The sequence below is a fragment of the Oryctolagus cuniculus genome, chromosome 7 (assembly GCF_964237555.1).
Source record: "Oryctolagus cuniculus chromosome 7, mOryCun1.1, whole genome shotgun sequence".
In the NCBI taxonomy this organism is placed as follows: domain Eukaryota; kingdom Metazoa; phylum Chordata; class Mammalia; order Lagomorpha; family Leporidae; genus Oryctolagus; species Oryctolagus cuniculus.
In genome coordinates, this window is record NC_091438.1 from 55,909,168 (window position 1) to 55,924,461 (window position 15,294).

General features: G+C 40.3%; 1 protein-coding gene across 2 annotated transcripts in view; it reads left to right on the top strand.

Moving 5' to 3' along the window:
- Positions 1-15,294, top strand: part of TRIM33 (tripartite motif containing 33) — a 149,792-nt gene that overhangs the window by 55,700 nt on the left and 78,798 nt on the right. For both annotated transcript variants that reach the window (XM_017345956.3, XM_017345957.3), the window contains exons 2-4: positions 14,297-14,415; positions 14,830-14,974; positions 15,127-15,259. In XM_017345956.3, the coding sequence (XP_017201445.2) occupies positions 14,297-14,415; positions 14,830-14,974; positions 15,127-15,259 (397 nt within the window). The remainder of the gene's footprint in view (positions 1-14,296; positions 14,416-14,829; positions 14,975-15,126; positions 15,260-15,294) is intronic.

Here is a 15,294-nt window from a genome sequence, read left to right on the forward strand (position 1 = left end):
ATTAGCAGGAAGCGCGAGTCAGGAGTGGAGTGGGACATGGGCCATGATGTGGGCATCTCCACACACCTTTCTTAGTGATTGTATTACAGATTAAAATACACATCTAAATTATCGCTTTTCTTCAAATGAGTAATTTCAGTAAGACGCAGAAGCTTTTCTTCAGTATAGCTACTTTTTTCTCTCTCTTCTTTTGTATTATTGTTAAATATGTAGCATATATACCAGCAGTATTGTGGTAGGGTATCTGCTTTATATACTCTTAACAGTTTTTAAAGAAGCTAAGAGAGAGCAAACTATTTTATAGAGCCTTTATATTAACATATTTAATTACCATTTCTAGTAATCTTAAGCTATGGATTCCAGTTGTGGATTCCAGTGTGGTGGTGTGTTCTTTCTCCGCCATACCTTCATCCCTTTCACCTCTTTTTTGCTATTACTGTTTTATACAGTTTCCTTTTAAATCAGTTAAGGAAAGTGAAGAAGTCAACTTATATATGCTATATATTTACCTATGTAGTTAGCCTTACCAGAACTCTTTATTTTTTCCCCTATATTTTGATTTTAAGATTTATTTTCTTTATTTGAAAAGCAGAGTTAGAAGGAGGGAGGGAGGGAGGGAGAGAGAGCGAGCGAGCGAGCGAGAGAGTATCCTTCCATTCACTGATTCACTCCCCAAATGGCTGCAATGGCAGGAGGTGAGTCAGGTGTAAGGCAGGAGTCTGAACTCCATCTGGATCTCCTGCGTTGTTGGCAGGGTTCCAGGCACTTTGGGGCCATCTTCCACTGCTTTCCCAGGCACATTAGCAGGGAGTTGGATTGGAAGTGGAGCAGCTAGAACTTGGAATAGTTGCTCAAATGGGATGCCAGCATTGTAGGAGGTAACTTAACCTGCTGCTCCAGACCACTGGCTCTCTGTTTATTTCTTTGCATGTATTTTAGTTACTGTCTGATAGCACTTTGTATCTGAAGAGCCATTTTTAGTATTTCTTGTAAGGCTGATTGGCTTATAGCATGCTTATCTGTATATGCTTTTTTTTAAATTATTATCATTGCAGAATTAGACAGTGAGAGAGAGAGAGAGAAAGGTCCCTCTCCGCTGGTTCACTCCCCTAATGGCCGCTATGACTGGAGCTACGCCACTCTGAAACCAGGAGCCGGGTGCTTCCTCCCGGTCTCCCATGTGGGTGCAGGGACCCAAGCACTTGGGCCATCCTCCACTGCCCTCCTAGGCCTGGATATGCTTTTTTTATTTTATAGGGTAGTTTTGATGGATGTAGAATTTTTTTGTTGATATTTTTTTTAAAAAAGGTTTATTGATTTGAAAGTCAGTTACAAAGAGGGAGGGGGAAGAGAGAGTTCTTCCATCTGCTGGTTCACTCTCCAAGTGGCTGCAATAGCCAGGACTGAGTCAGGCCAAAGCCAGGGGCAGTGGGTGGAGGGGCCCAAGCACTTCAGCCGGCTTCCACTGCTTTTCCTAGCCCATCAGCAGGGCACTGGATCTGAAGTGGAGCAGTCAGGACATGAACTGGTAGTCATGTGGGATGCAGATGTGGCCTTTACTCACTACGCCACAATGCTAGCCCTGGCAATTTTTTCTTTTACCACTTTGAATTACATAATCTCATGGTCTTCTGGTATCTTATTTCTGCTAAGTGTTGTTATTACTGTTATTAATCTATCGTTCTCTTTTATGTTTGAGTTATTTGTCTCAGAATTTGCTTGTCTTTAATTTTCAGTAGTTTTAACTGTAACTCTATCTTTAAAAGAGAAGCTCATGTTCACTATTTTCTATAATAAAGACCACAGAGCCAAGTATTTTCCTCTGTATTTTTTTTTGAAAAAACTTTGTTTTGAAATAAGATACATTATGTTATATGGGATGGGCATTTAGCCTAGCAGTTAAGATGTCACTGTTCCACATAGGAGTGCTCCCAGTTTGGACTCCAGTTCCTCATCCACATTCCTCCAGTTTTGATGGCTCAACTAGTTGGATACCTGCTACCTATGTAGGAGACCTGGATTGTGTTCATAACTTGCTGGCTTCAGTTGCAGGCATCTGGGGAGTGAACCAAAGGGTGGGAGCTTGCTCTCCTGTCTCTCTGCCTCTCAAGTAAAAAAGGGAAAAGATAGTTACAGCGCTGTGGTGCAGTAGGCTTAGCCTCCGCCTGTGGTTCCAGCATCCTATGTGGGTGGGTGCCAGTTTGTGTCCCGGCTGCTCTTCCGATCCAGCTCCCTGCTGATGGCCTGGGAAATCAGTAGAAGATGGAACAACTGCATAGGCCCCTGCACCGGAGTGGGAGATTAGGAAGAAGCTCCTGGCTCCTGACTGAATTGGCCCAGCTCCAGCTGTTGTGGGCATTTGGGGAGTAAACTATCTGATGGAAGACTTTTCTCTCTCTCCCTCTGTCAGTAATTCTGCCTCTCAGGTAAATAAATGAAATATTAAAAAAAAATGGGAACAGATGAGAAGAAGATAACATTATGTTGTAATATGCTTTCTGCTTTGTTAATTTTTAAAAATTTCACTTAAAATATTTCTATTTGAACTACAATTTTATTTATTATTTTTTTTACAGGTAGAGTGGATAGTGAGAGAGAGAGAGACAGAGAGAAAAGGTCTTCCTTTGCCATTGGTTCACCCTCCAGTGGCCGCCGCAGCTGGTGCGCTGTGGCCGGCGCACCACGCTGATCCGAAGGCAGGAGCCAGGTGTTTCTCCTGGTCTCCCATGCGGGTGCAGGGCCCAAGCACTTGGGCCATCCTCCACTGCACTCCCTGGCCACAGCAGAGAGCTGGCCTGGAAGAGGGGCAACCGGGAAAGAATCCAGCGCCCCAACCGGGACTAGAACCCGGTGTGCCAGCGCTGCAGGCGGAGGATTAGCCTAGTGAGCCGTGGCACCGGCCAATATTATTTCTTAATTAGCAGTTATTTTACTTTGGGGGAGGGTACACCGTTTTAATTTTTTCTAAGGTTTATTGAATTATGTCTGTTATGTAGTTAGTTAAACCTTTTAGTTTTTGGTATCTTTTTTTCTTTTTTGTGATCAAGTTAAAAGATTGCAGTTTTGTGGACCCACAAAAACCATGTTTTCCCATTTTTAAGTTTAAAAATTCCATTCCTAGATCCAACTTTGGTGTTAAATGTGTTTTGGGATGCCTAAATGTTCATAAGAGCAATATGGTACTTAAGTATTCAGCAGAGTGTGTGTACCCTATAATCAAATGCTTTACTTTGGATTTCTGCAGCAATGTTTATCCTGAATGGGGCAACTATAGATAAAAAGATTTATGCTAGTGTAAATTTTTTTTTTCCCCACTAAGTGTGTTTGAAAGCCAAACATGCCAGAATTTTCTGTATTACAGAAATTGAATAAAGATATATTATCTTGACCTCTACTAAAATTTTCATATATTTTTAAAAGATTATTTATTTGAAATTCAGTTACAGAAAGAGAGAGAGATGCCTGGCATCCATTAATTTACTCTCCAGTTGGCCGCAATGGCCAGAGCTGCGCCGATCCGGAACCAGGAACCAGGAGCGTCTTCTGGGTCTCCCACACAGGGGCCCAAGCACTTAGACCATCTACCACTGCTTTCCCAGGCCGTAGCAGAGAGCTGGATTAGAAGTGGAGCAGCGGGACTGGAACTAGCACTCATATGGGATGCCAGCACTGCAGGCAGTAGCTTTACTTGATATACCACAGCGCGAGCCCCAGTATTTGCTATTGAATAGCATGTTTATGTATTTACATGTGTTTCTGCATTTTGTTAGTTGTTGCTATCTTCTTTGCTCCGTGAAATTTTTGAATTTGTTAATTGTATCCTTCATTGTTGGATACTATTCCTCCTTGTCCTAATTAATGTTTTTGACTTAAATTTAGATTAGATAATCTATTTATATTTTTTCCCTTTTCAGAAATATTTTTATTTTTTAAAGATTTATTTGTTTATTTGAAAGAGAGAGATCTTCCATTATGGTTCCCCAAATGACTGTAGCTGAGCCAAGCTGAAGCCATGCGCCTGGAATTCCATCAGAATCTCCCCTGTCGGTGGCAGGGACCAGGCATTTGGGGTCATCTAAGGCTGCTTTCCTGGGGTAATTAGCATGTAGCTGGATCAGAAGTGGAGCCACTGGGACTTGAACCAATGCTTATATGGAATGTCACAGGCAGCAGCTTAACCCCCTAAGCCACAATGCCACTGCCCCAGCGCACCCACCTACCCCTCACCCCCTGCCAATATTTTTCAGGAGGCAGAGAAACAGACAAAGGGAGAGATACAGAAAATCCCATCTGCTGGTTCATTCCCCAAGTGCCTGGGGACCAGGAACTGGATCCAGGTTTTCCATGTGGGTAGCAGAGATCCATCTATTTGAGCCCTCACCTACTGCCTCCCTGGAAACTAGGGTCAGGATAGCTGAGACTTGAACCCAGGCTCTGTAATATAGGATGCAAGTGTTTCAGTTGCTTCCTAACTGCTGCAACAAATGCCCCTTCCTCCTCCCCTCCTCTCCCCTGGCTTCCTTCCCTCCCCTCTCCTTTTCATTTCTGAACCCCTCCACAAGGTCTTCTAAGTTTTCAAATGAAAAAAAAAAAAAAAAAAAGTTTCCAAATGTGAAAATCATATTTATTTAATTCTAGCTGGGTTCTTTTTTGTATTTGTAATATTTATTCTAATGGCATTTTTTTCCCCAGAGAGTTCTCATTACTTTTTTTTTTCCTAGAAACTCAATTTCTCTTTTGTTTCTTCCATTAGTTCTGCCTCAGGAGGAGTCAGCCAACTTGTTCAGTTGTTCAGGTTGGTCTGAAGTTAGTGGAGCTCCTCGAATGGAATGTGTTGTTTCTTATTTACACATATGGCTCCCTTTATGGTGTTGAGTTCGGGCGTAGTGGTATGGTTATTAGTGGTGAACCAGCAGACCATGGAAGACATGATATACTTTGTTTTAGCTGCTCTGTATTCAATGTATTTTCTAATTAAATGCCTTATTCCAAGAGTAACAGAGCCTCACTGTTGCTTTGCTCAGCTAGTACAGCTGGGGTTGAAGAAGCAGATCTCATGATCTCTTTGTGACTAATTGAGTGAGCCTATCAGTGCATAATTCAGATGTTTACTAAAGGAGGCAGTGAATAAGAAGATGCACTGGATTCAGGCAACCTTGGAAGCATGGGTCTTCTTGATCACAGCCCAGGTTCTACAGAATCTTTGTAGTTCCTACCTCCTTCCTCCATAAAAAGAGAGAAAACACCTACTTGCATGCAAGTTCATACACACAAGCACACATGAACACATGTAGGCTGAGGTCCTGTCTCCTGTGAACTACATCCACTGCTTGGAGTTGAGTGCTTGAATTCAAGAACTTTCAGAGTTTCTGGTTGTATCATATAGTTTCCATCTGATTTTGTGACAGATCATTCATTTATATTAGATGTTTAGCAAATTTGTTGTAAAGCTTTGGGAGTTAATTTAGGCTTGTATGCCACATATAGTCTCTGTAACTAGTTCCTTCTTTCTTCTACTTTTCAAACGTAAAAAATCTTTAGTAAATTGTTTGTTGAGCTGTTTTGCCAGACAGAGATTTTTTTCATCCACGGATTCACTCCCTACATGGCAGAAACAACCAGGACTTTGCCAAACCAAAGCAAGGAACTCCATCTCAGTTTTCCACATTGGGGACAGGAACCCAAGTATTTGAACCATCATCTGCTGCCTCTCAGTGTGCGTTAACATGAAGCTGTAATCAGAAGCAGGGCTGGGACTTGAACCCAGGCATTCTGATATGAGATGTGGCTGTCAAGCGATTTACTAACTGCTTTACCAAATACCTGCCCCTAAAATTGCATTTTAAAAATAACTGCTAAGGGACTGGTGTTGTGGCATAGCAGGTAAAGCCACATTCTGCGACACCGGCATCTCATATGGGTACTGGTTGGAGGCCTGGCTGCTCCACTTACAATCCAGCTCTCTGCTAATGGTCTGGGAAAAGCAGCAGAAGATGGCCCAAATGTTTGGGCCCCTGCCACCCATATGGGAGACCCGGATGAAGTTAAGTATAGGAAAAACATTGCTATATTTGGTAATGAACTGCTTATAATTTTCTGATGAAACTTTTTCAATTTTTATTTAAAGACTGATATATCTTTAAGAATATAAGAAGTTTTAAGAATACCAAGAGGGGCCAGCGCTGTGGCGTAGCGGGTAAAGCCGCCGCCTGCAGTGCCAGCACCTCATATGGGCATCAGTTCGTGTCCCGGCTGTTCCACCTCCAGTCCCACTCTCGGCCATGGCCTGGGAAAGCAATAGAAGATGGCCCAAGTCTTTGGGCCCCTGCATCCACATGGGAGACCTAGAAGAAGCTTCGGTTCCTGGCTTCAGATTGGCACAGCTCTGGCTATTGTGGCCAATTGGGGAGTGAACCAGCGGATGAAAGACCCCTCTCTCTCTCTCTCTCTCTGCCTCTCCTTCTCTCTCTGTGTAAGTCTGACTTTCAAATAAATAAATAAATCTTTAAAAAATAAAAAGAATACCAAGAAACTTTATTGTAATATCCACGCTGAATGTTTCCTGAATATCTTTTGTTTTTATGTCAGTGTTATATGTGTACATGCGTGACCATATATAGCTATGACTTCAACTTAAGCCCATTTCATTCTTAATTGTAAAACTGACTTGTAGAAATTTGCAGGAGTTACCAGCAAAATCTAAATACTCTTATAGGTTACTGTATGCTGTTATTTTATAGAATTAAACCAGTATGTGCATAAATTATTTTCTCCTATAACTCCAGTTTTTCTTTATTCTGCCTTCCTTGCAAAGCATTCTGTCTCAGCTTTTTCGTAAGATTTTGCAACATATTCAGCATTGCACAACCTTAGCCATCCATACTCCTACTGACATCTGTCTGCTGCTACTTTCATTGCTTTGAAGTTTTTGTAGAAGATATCACTGTACTGTTGCATCAGAATTGTTTTTAAAATTTTTATTTATTTTCATTTTATTTTAAAGAGACAGAGAGAGGCCTCATATCTGCTAGTTCATTCCCCAAATGCTGGTAGCAGCTGGGGCTGGGCCAGGCCAAAACCAGGAGCCAAGAACTCAGTCTAGGTCTTCCTTGTGAGTGTTGTCTCGCAGGGTGTTCCTTAGCAGGAAGCTGTAATTGGAAGCTGAACTGGGACTTGAAACCAACCACTCCGATATGGGATATTGGTGCCTTAACTGCTGTGCTGGATGCCTGCCTCCAGTTAGTATTTTTTGTTTTGTTTTGTTCCTCTCAGCAAATATATATTGCTTCCTATATGTTTATTGCTCTGTGCACCTAAGTTGGGAACAGAGCTAAATGGAACATAGGAATGTGATGTAGAGAGGAATTAGTCTTAGAAATGCTTACACCTTTCCAGTTCAGGTCGATTTGAACTACCTGACAGTGGTGTTTTTCTCTCTCATTTCATTTCTCCCAATTTCCTGGATTATTCCAGCCAAATCTTCTTTAAAAAAATTTTTTTTTATTTATTTGAAAGGCAGAGTTGCAGAAAGGAAGAGAGAAAGAGATTGAGTGAATCGCTGGTTCATGACTCTGCTGGGCTGAAGCCAGGAGCCTGGAACTTCATGTGTGTCTTCTGTGGGAGTGGCAGGGGCCAAGCTCTGGAGCCTTCTTTCAGTGCTTTCCCAAGCACATTATTGGAGAGCTGGATTGTAAGTGGAGCAGCTGGGATTGGAACTGGTACTCTCAGGCATGCTGGCTTCATAAGGTGGCAGCTTAACCCACTGTGCCACAATGCCAGCTCCCAGCAACACCTGGAACACTGATTGCACTGGACTTTGTCACTTGGACTGGCCTTTCATTTATGTAATTAGGCCATAGATATAAATTCCTTTAACTCCCTTGTCCATCTGAAAATGTATCTGCAGTTTTTCATTTTTAATTATTTTCTGGGAAAAGAAAAGAATTATTTTTAAAATTTTTAATTGAAGTCAATGTATTTTATTTATTTCTTTATTTGACAGGTAGAGATACAGACACTGAGAGAGAGAGAGAGACAGAGATAAAGGTCTTCCTTTTTCCATTGGTCCACTCCCCAAATGGCCCTTTACGGCCAGCGCTGCACCCATCCAAAGCCAAGAGCCAGGTGCTTCTTCCTGGTCTCCCATGCAGGTGCAGGGGCCCAAGCACTTGGGCCATCCTCCACTGCACTCCCGGGCCACAGCAGAGAGCTGGACTGGAAGAGGAACAACTGAGACTAGAACCTGACGCCCATATGGGGTGCGGGCGCCACAGGCAGAGGATTAGCCAAGTGAGTCATGGCGCCGGCCGAAGAAAAGAATTATTAATGATTGAAGGCTTTGCATGACTGCTTGAGGACACCGGAGAGGCTAGAGCTGAATAAAAAGTTTATGAGGTCATTTAGAGAGTTAACAGATGTTTAAGCATGGCATGTATTTCTAAAAGTAAATTGGTACAGTTTTGACAAGTTGATCACAAATGGTTAATGGAAAAGTAGTTGACCTCTATTTGTTTTTGTTTTGTTTCAGAGTTGTGTACTGGCTTTTGATGTGACATGTGCTTCTTGTGATTTGCAGTTGGAAATGCTTAAAAGCAGTCTCTTATATCTGAAAGCTCTTTTTCATCTTGTACATGTTGGTGTAACCAAGTCTTCCTCAGTAAAAATAACTGCATTTCAGATTTGAATTATATGCATGCTAGCAATTCTCTCCACACCACTCAGGTCCTTGATGATGCTAGCTGAGCACATTATATTTTGGCTAAAACACTTTCCCCTCATTTTGAATAATTGTGTAATTATCCATGAATTTACCCTTGCCAGAAACTTGAGAATCATCTAGAATTTATAAATTCCTCCCTTGCTGTAACTGTTTTGTCATTATGCAGCTATTCATTAAGTCCAATTGATTCTGCTTCATCTTAAATTTATCCTCTATATCCTCTGTGTTTCTGTTATGACTACTTTTGTAGTCCTTTATTTTGTTACTAATAGGCCATCATTTTAATTAGAGAAGAAGTACTTTAGTATATTTTTTAAGCGTGTGGGCTGTGGAATGAGATAGCTTGGTTTCAGATCTTGGCCTGCCTATTTTACTTTGCTATATGGCTTTCAGATTCCCTGATTTCCCTGAACCTCAAGTTTCTTGCCTTAAAAGAGGGAAGAGTAATTGAACCTACTTTATTGGGCTGTTATAAGGACTAAATGAAACAAATATGTATGAATTCTTAAGAAGTACTGATTTTAAAACCTTATATTAATGCAGATTTAGATGTGATTTTATCATTATTGGTTCCTGTCCTCAGCACAGCTCTCATTCTCCAAAGGCAGTTTAAAATTCTTTAGTGAGGGTAAAAGTACAGAGTAGAGCAGGGTTGGGCTGGGAAACACCAGACAGTGCATGTGACCCGAGAGTCCCAATTTTGGTAAATCAAACTGAAAACGGCACGAATTTAGTATTGTTGCCTGTGTCTTAGAACAGTTGTTATCACAGTATGTCCTTTGGAGCCATAGCTTCAGCATGGAACCCATCTGTGGTCTCTGAAACTTGTTAATGGGTAGATGAGCAGGATTGGACAGATTGTTTTGCTTCACAATAACTGCATTTCATTTTATGTGATTCAGTTCTCCAGGGCCTCACTGTATTGAAACAAATTTCTTGGCATTTCTTTTTCTTTCTTTTCTTTTCTTTAAGATTTATTTATTTGACATACACAGTGATGGAGAAAGAGAAATCTTGACATGCACTGGTTCACTCCCCAAGTGATGGCAAAAGCCAGGACAGGGCCATGCTGAAGCAGGAGCCAGAAAATTTATCTGTGTCTCCCATGTGCATGGCAGGGAGTCCGGTACTTGAGTTGTCATCCGTTGTTCTCCAGGTGCTGCAGCAGGAAGCTAGATCAGAAGCCCAGTAACCAGGACTCAGACCTGGGCCCTCCACTACGGATTACAGGAGTCCCAGTCAGTAGCTTAACCCACAGCACCCACCTGGGTTCACAGGACCTTCTGTTGTTTATTTCTAAAGGTGTATTTACTTGAAAGAGCAACAGAGAGCACAGAAGAGACAGAGATCTTCTGTCTGTTGGTTCATTCTCCAAATGGCCTGTAATAGTCAGTTCTGGGTCAGGCCAAAGCCAGGAACCAGAAACTCACCCTGATTTCCCACATGGGTGGCACGGGCCCAAGCAGTTGGACCTTTGCTGATGCCTTCTCAGGCATATTAGCTGGGAGCTGGGTTGGAAACAATAGTAGCTGGGATTTGAACCAGTGTTGCATGTGGCAACTTAACCCAGTGTGCCATAAACACTAGACCCTCACTATACTTTAACTCTGTTTTAGTATCTCAGTTTTCCTTTCATATGATAATTAAAATGATTTTCTTAAACTGAAGTAAAAATATAACTATTTCCCAAACTTAGGCATCTTTGTGTTTACCTTTAGTCCATGTATATTAAGATGTAGCAACTTCTTTTTTTTTATTTATTTTTTATTTTTTATTTATTTGTTTGAAAGGCAGAGGCAGAGGGAGAGGGAGAAAGGGAGCCTTTATCCTCTGATTCACTCTTATAATGGCCACAACAGGCATGGCTGGGATAGGCTAGACTAGGCTGAAACCAGAAGCCAGGAGCCTCATCCAGGTCTCCCAAATGGGTGGTAGGGGCCCAAATCATTGGGCTAACTTACAATGTTGTCCCATGTGCATTAGGACAATACTGGATCAGAAATGGAGCAGCCAAGATTTGAACTGGTGCTCCATATGCAAATGGGATGCTGACATTTTAATCTATAGGGTCACAATGATATTGCTTAGTATCATTTTAGTGGGGATTTAGAATGAGAAGATAAGTGTGTGTGTGTGTGTGTGTGTGTAGATATATATATCACCAGACTGATATATCATTGTATCAGTCTAGGATGGAAATTTATAAGACTCTTAATTAACTTGGCTGCAGTTCAAAAAAGGAAAACACCTAATATTACACAGATAAAATTGGTAGTATCATAATTTTGGATGTTTCTTGCTAAGAACATAGAATATCCCCATCTTTTGTGACCTTTCACAAGAATATTTCTTCATTTAGCTGTAGGAAATTTTTCATTAACTTGATATTTTATATACATGTAATTATATATATATCTATATATGCATGTAGATATTTTCTGCTCTCTTGTATCCTCCTCTTTTATTTTCTCAGTTTGCATGCTGTTTCCTACTTTCTAGCTGAGGCGACAGTCTCCAGGGCCAGTGTTGGGAATGATGATCTACTAGAATAACTTATACTTGTAAAAACTTGTATTCATGGTTGAATTTTACTACAGTGAAGGGAGGAAGACAAATTAAAATCAGCAAAGAGAAAAGGTACATGGTATGACGTCCAAGAGAAAGCAGGTGCAAGCTAGGTGTCTTCTAATATAGAACAGGGAGGTGCATAGTTATTCCAGCAACAGTGTGAAACAATACACAGGAGTATTTCCAGGGAGAAAATCTGTCTTGAGTTTTTCACTGAGGCATCAGTCTCATAGTAGTGCATCCTTGGCAGAACTGACATCAGTTAATTGGACTTTAGTCCACCCTAGAATCAAATCTGTGTACAGTATGATTCATGGCTTCAGGCATCCTAAAATAGGCATTCTCCCATAAGTCACACAGTGAGTGTAAACTGTCTGGCCTGACCAATATTCTGTGGCCCCAAGCCTCACATCCAGAACACTCATTCACAGACTATTCCGTGGGTCAGAGCTTATCTCTCAGGAGTCAGTGAAGGGCTAGTCCTATGGTAGGCCATTCTTAGGAGTGTGCAGTGACTAGTCAATATGTGTTCATTCTTCAAGACTATATAGAAAGTACTCATCTCTTCAGTGACAACTTAAGCTGTTTCCAGGAAGACTTAGTTTTTCCCGGAACTTTGCCCCCACACTCACAGTTTTTTCAGTTTTTTTTTTTTTTTTTAATTATACTGTTTCTTGAAAAGGTTTTTCATTCATGCTACCTCAAATGTGAAAGTGCAAGGAAAATACTAGAAAATGTGCACTGTGAGAAACTATATATAGATTGTTTCTGCACAAAAATAAATTTATCTTTAATTTTTTCTATAAGTTTTTTGAAGCACTCTCCTATTTTTTTCTCCTTACTGTTTCTTCCTTTTGAAACATTTTTGTGTATTTTTAGCAATATCTTTACACGTATTTTGCTTACAGTATTTTGTTTGTAAAATGCATGATAATTATCAATATTAAACTGTTTTGTTTAAAAATCTATAACCACATATTTGAATTTGTTCTAACAGTGTCTGTGTTGTCTCTTGGGAAACTGTGATACTGCCTCTTTTATGTTTTCATTTTCCACAAGAATGACTATATGTGGTTCTGCAACTCTTTGGGACTCTCTATCTTATTAGTCTTTGTATCATGCTTCTTGTAGTTTTGTTACAGTGTAAACCATATATACTAGTCTTGAGCACTTTCTTGAAAACAAAGATTGTGTCATTTATGTGACATCCTCAATTTCATGGCTGGCACATAGTAGGTATATTGCTAATTTTAAGTTCTTAAGCTTCTATGTAAAAATCACATATATAATTTATAAATGCAGTGAAATATGTATTTTATGCATACATATAAAATTTTCTGTTATTTGAAGGCCAGATAGAAAGGTCTTCTTTCTGCTAGTTCACTCCCTCAGTGCCTGTAACAGCTGAGGCTGGGCCAAAGCCAAGCTAGGAGTTGGAAACTCAGTCCAGGTCTCCTATGTGGTGACAGGGACTCAAGTACTTGAGCCATCATCTGCTGCCTTCTAGGGTACACACTAGTAGGAAGCTGGAATTGGGAGTGGAGGTGTGGTTAACCCATCTCTGATATGGGATGTGGGTGTCCCCAGCAGCGTTTTTATCTGCTGTACCAAACACCCACTCCTAGCTTCCTTTTATTGCCTCAGCAGTTTATCTTTTCTTTTTTTTAAGATTTATTTGAAAGTCAGAGTTACAGAGACAGAGGAAGAGAGGTCAATCTTCTATCCACTGGTTTACTACCCAGATAGCTGCGACAGCCAGGACAGAGTTAGGAGCTTCATTTGGGTCTTCCCACATGGTGACAGGGACCTTAAAACTTGGGCCATCTGCTGCTGCTTTTTTCCCAGACCATTAGCAGAGAGCTGGAAAGTGGAACAGCGGGGACACCAACTGGTGTCCACATGGGATGCCAGCAGTTTATCGTTTCTGATAGATGCTAGAACACTAGCAGGTGAAGGCAAAGATGACTTTTCTTCCCACATCAATATAAACTAAAACATTTCTGAATCATATTGGAATTTATAAGATGATGGATTGTGTATCAGTTTTCTGTCGTTGCTGTAACAAAATGAGCGAAACCTTGGGTGGCTTTCTATAGGTTAGAAATTTGAAATTGGCTTCACTAGGTAAGTCAGTGTTGGCAGGACTGATTCAGTTTGGAGTATGGGAGAGAACCCTTTTCCTTGTCTCTTTTAGCTTCTAGTTCACCTGTTTGGATTGTGGCCCCTTCCTTCATCTTAAAAGTACATTGCTTCAATCTCTGCATTCATTGTCAGGTGGCTTTTGCTCTTTGTAGTCTAATTCTCCTCTTAATTTTTAAAAAGGATTTATTGATTGATTGATTTGAAAGGCAGAGTTGCAGAAAGAAGGAAAGACAGAGAACTCTTTTCATCTTCTGTTTCACTCCCCAAATGACTGCAGTGGCCAGGAGCTAGAAGCTTCTTCTGGGTCTCCTGTGTGGGTGTCAGGGACACAGTTGGGCCATCTTCTGCTGCTTTCCCATGCGTATTAGCAGAGATCTGGATTGGAAGGGGAGCAACCAAGATATGAATCGGTGCCTGTATGTGATGGCAGCATCGCAGGTGGCAGCTTAACCTGCTACACCAAAATGCCAATCCCTAATCCCCTTGTTAAAATACCACTTGATTACAGTTAGGACCCACTGGTTGATCACTACTGCAAAAAGCCCCTTTTTCCATGCAAAAGAGCATTCATAGGTTCTGACAGTTAGGACCTGAATTTCTTTTGGGATCATTATTCAGCTAACCACATACTATAATAAAGAATGACTTTTGGGGAGGACCATATTCCATGTTTGTTTTCTCTTTGAGAACGGTGTCATTTTTCCAAAAGATGACATATAGTTCCGGGTTGTTCTATTCATATCTTAATGCTCTTTTCTTTGATCTTGTCTGTGACATATTAATGAATAGTTCCATATGAACATCGTGCACAGTTTCCTTAGTTTTTCCTGAAGAATATTTTTTAAATGTTGTCATTTTTTGTTGTAGTTGGTGTAATACGGTGCCCAGTATGTCGCCAAGAATGCAGACAGATAGACCTTGTGGATAATTACTTTGTGAAAGACACATCTGAAGCCCCTAGCAGTTCTGATGAGAAATCAGAACAGGTATGCTTTTCAATTTTTCTTTATAATCCTATCTTGATATTAAAATGTAATTGATAAAAATCTTTGGTTAAGTAATTTAGAATAGCTTTGCTGTAGCTCATTTTTTTAAATTAATAATAAAGGATAACTTTGTTCTATACCCTTGAGCTTGGCTAAATGAGAATTGTGTCATTATATATTCATTAAAAAAAATCACAACTTACCCTGACTTTGGGTTCTGAGTCTAAAATTTTGACTACCTGAATATTTAATTTGTAAGGAAAAGGATTTTGTTGGTGATAAATGGATAACAAAATTTTATTCTGTGTATAGAAAATTAGCCAATATTTTTGAGAACAAGTTAACATGTTTTCACCTTTATTTTGTGGACCTGTGTTTGTAAATTTAATGTAGATTAGCATTTCATGTTTTTAGGTATGTACTAGTTGTGAAGACAATGCAAGTGCTGTTGGCTTTTGTGTAGAATGTGGAGAGTGGCTCTGTAAAACCTGTATTGAAGCACATCAAAGAGTAAAGTTCACTAAAGATCACTTGATCAGGAAGAAAGAAGATGTCTCAGGTAAGATGGATAGATTGTAATTAACTTTCCTCTATAATACTTTCTACTTACTCATATAAATTTTGAATACCAGCATCACTAAGGATTTAGGAAAGTATACAAAATTTTATGTTTAGTTTTAAAAAAAAAATCTTTGTTTTATTTTGCTACAGAATCTGTTGGGACATCTGGTCAGCGCCCTGTTTTCTGTCCTGTACACAAACAAGAGCAGTTGAAACTTTTCTGTGAAACATGTGACAGACTGACCTGTAGAGACTGTCAGCTACTGGAGCACAAAGAACATAGGTACAGAAATCATAATTACTTACCAAGAAATTTTT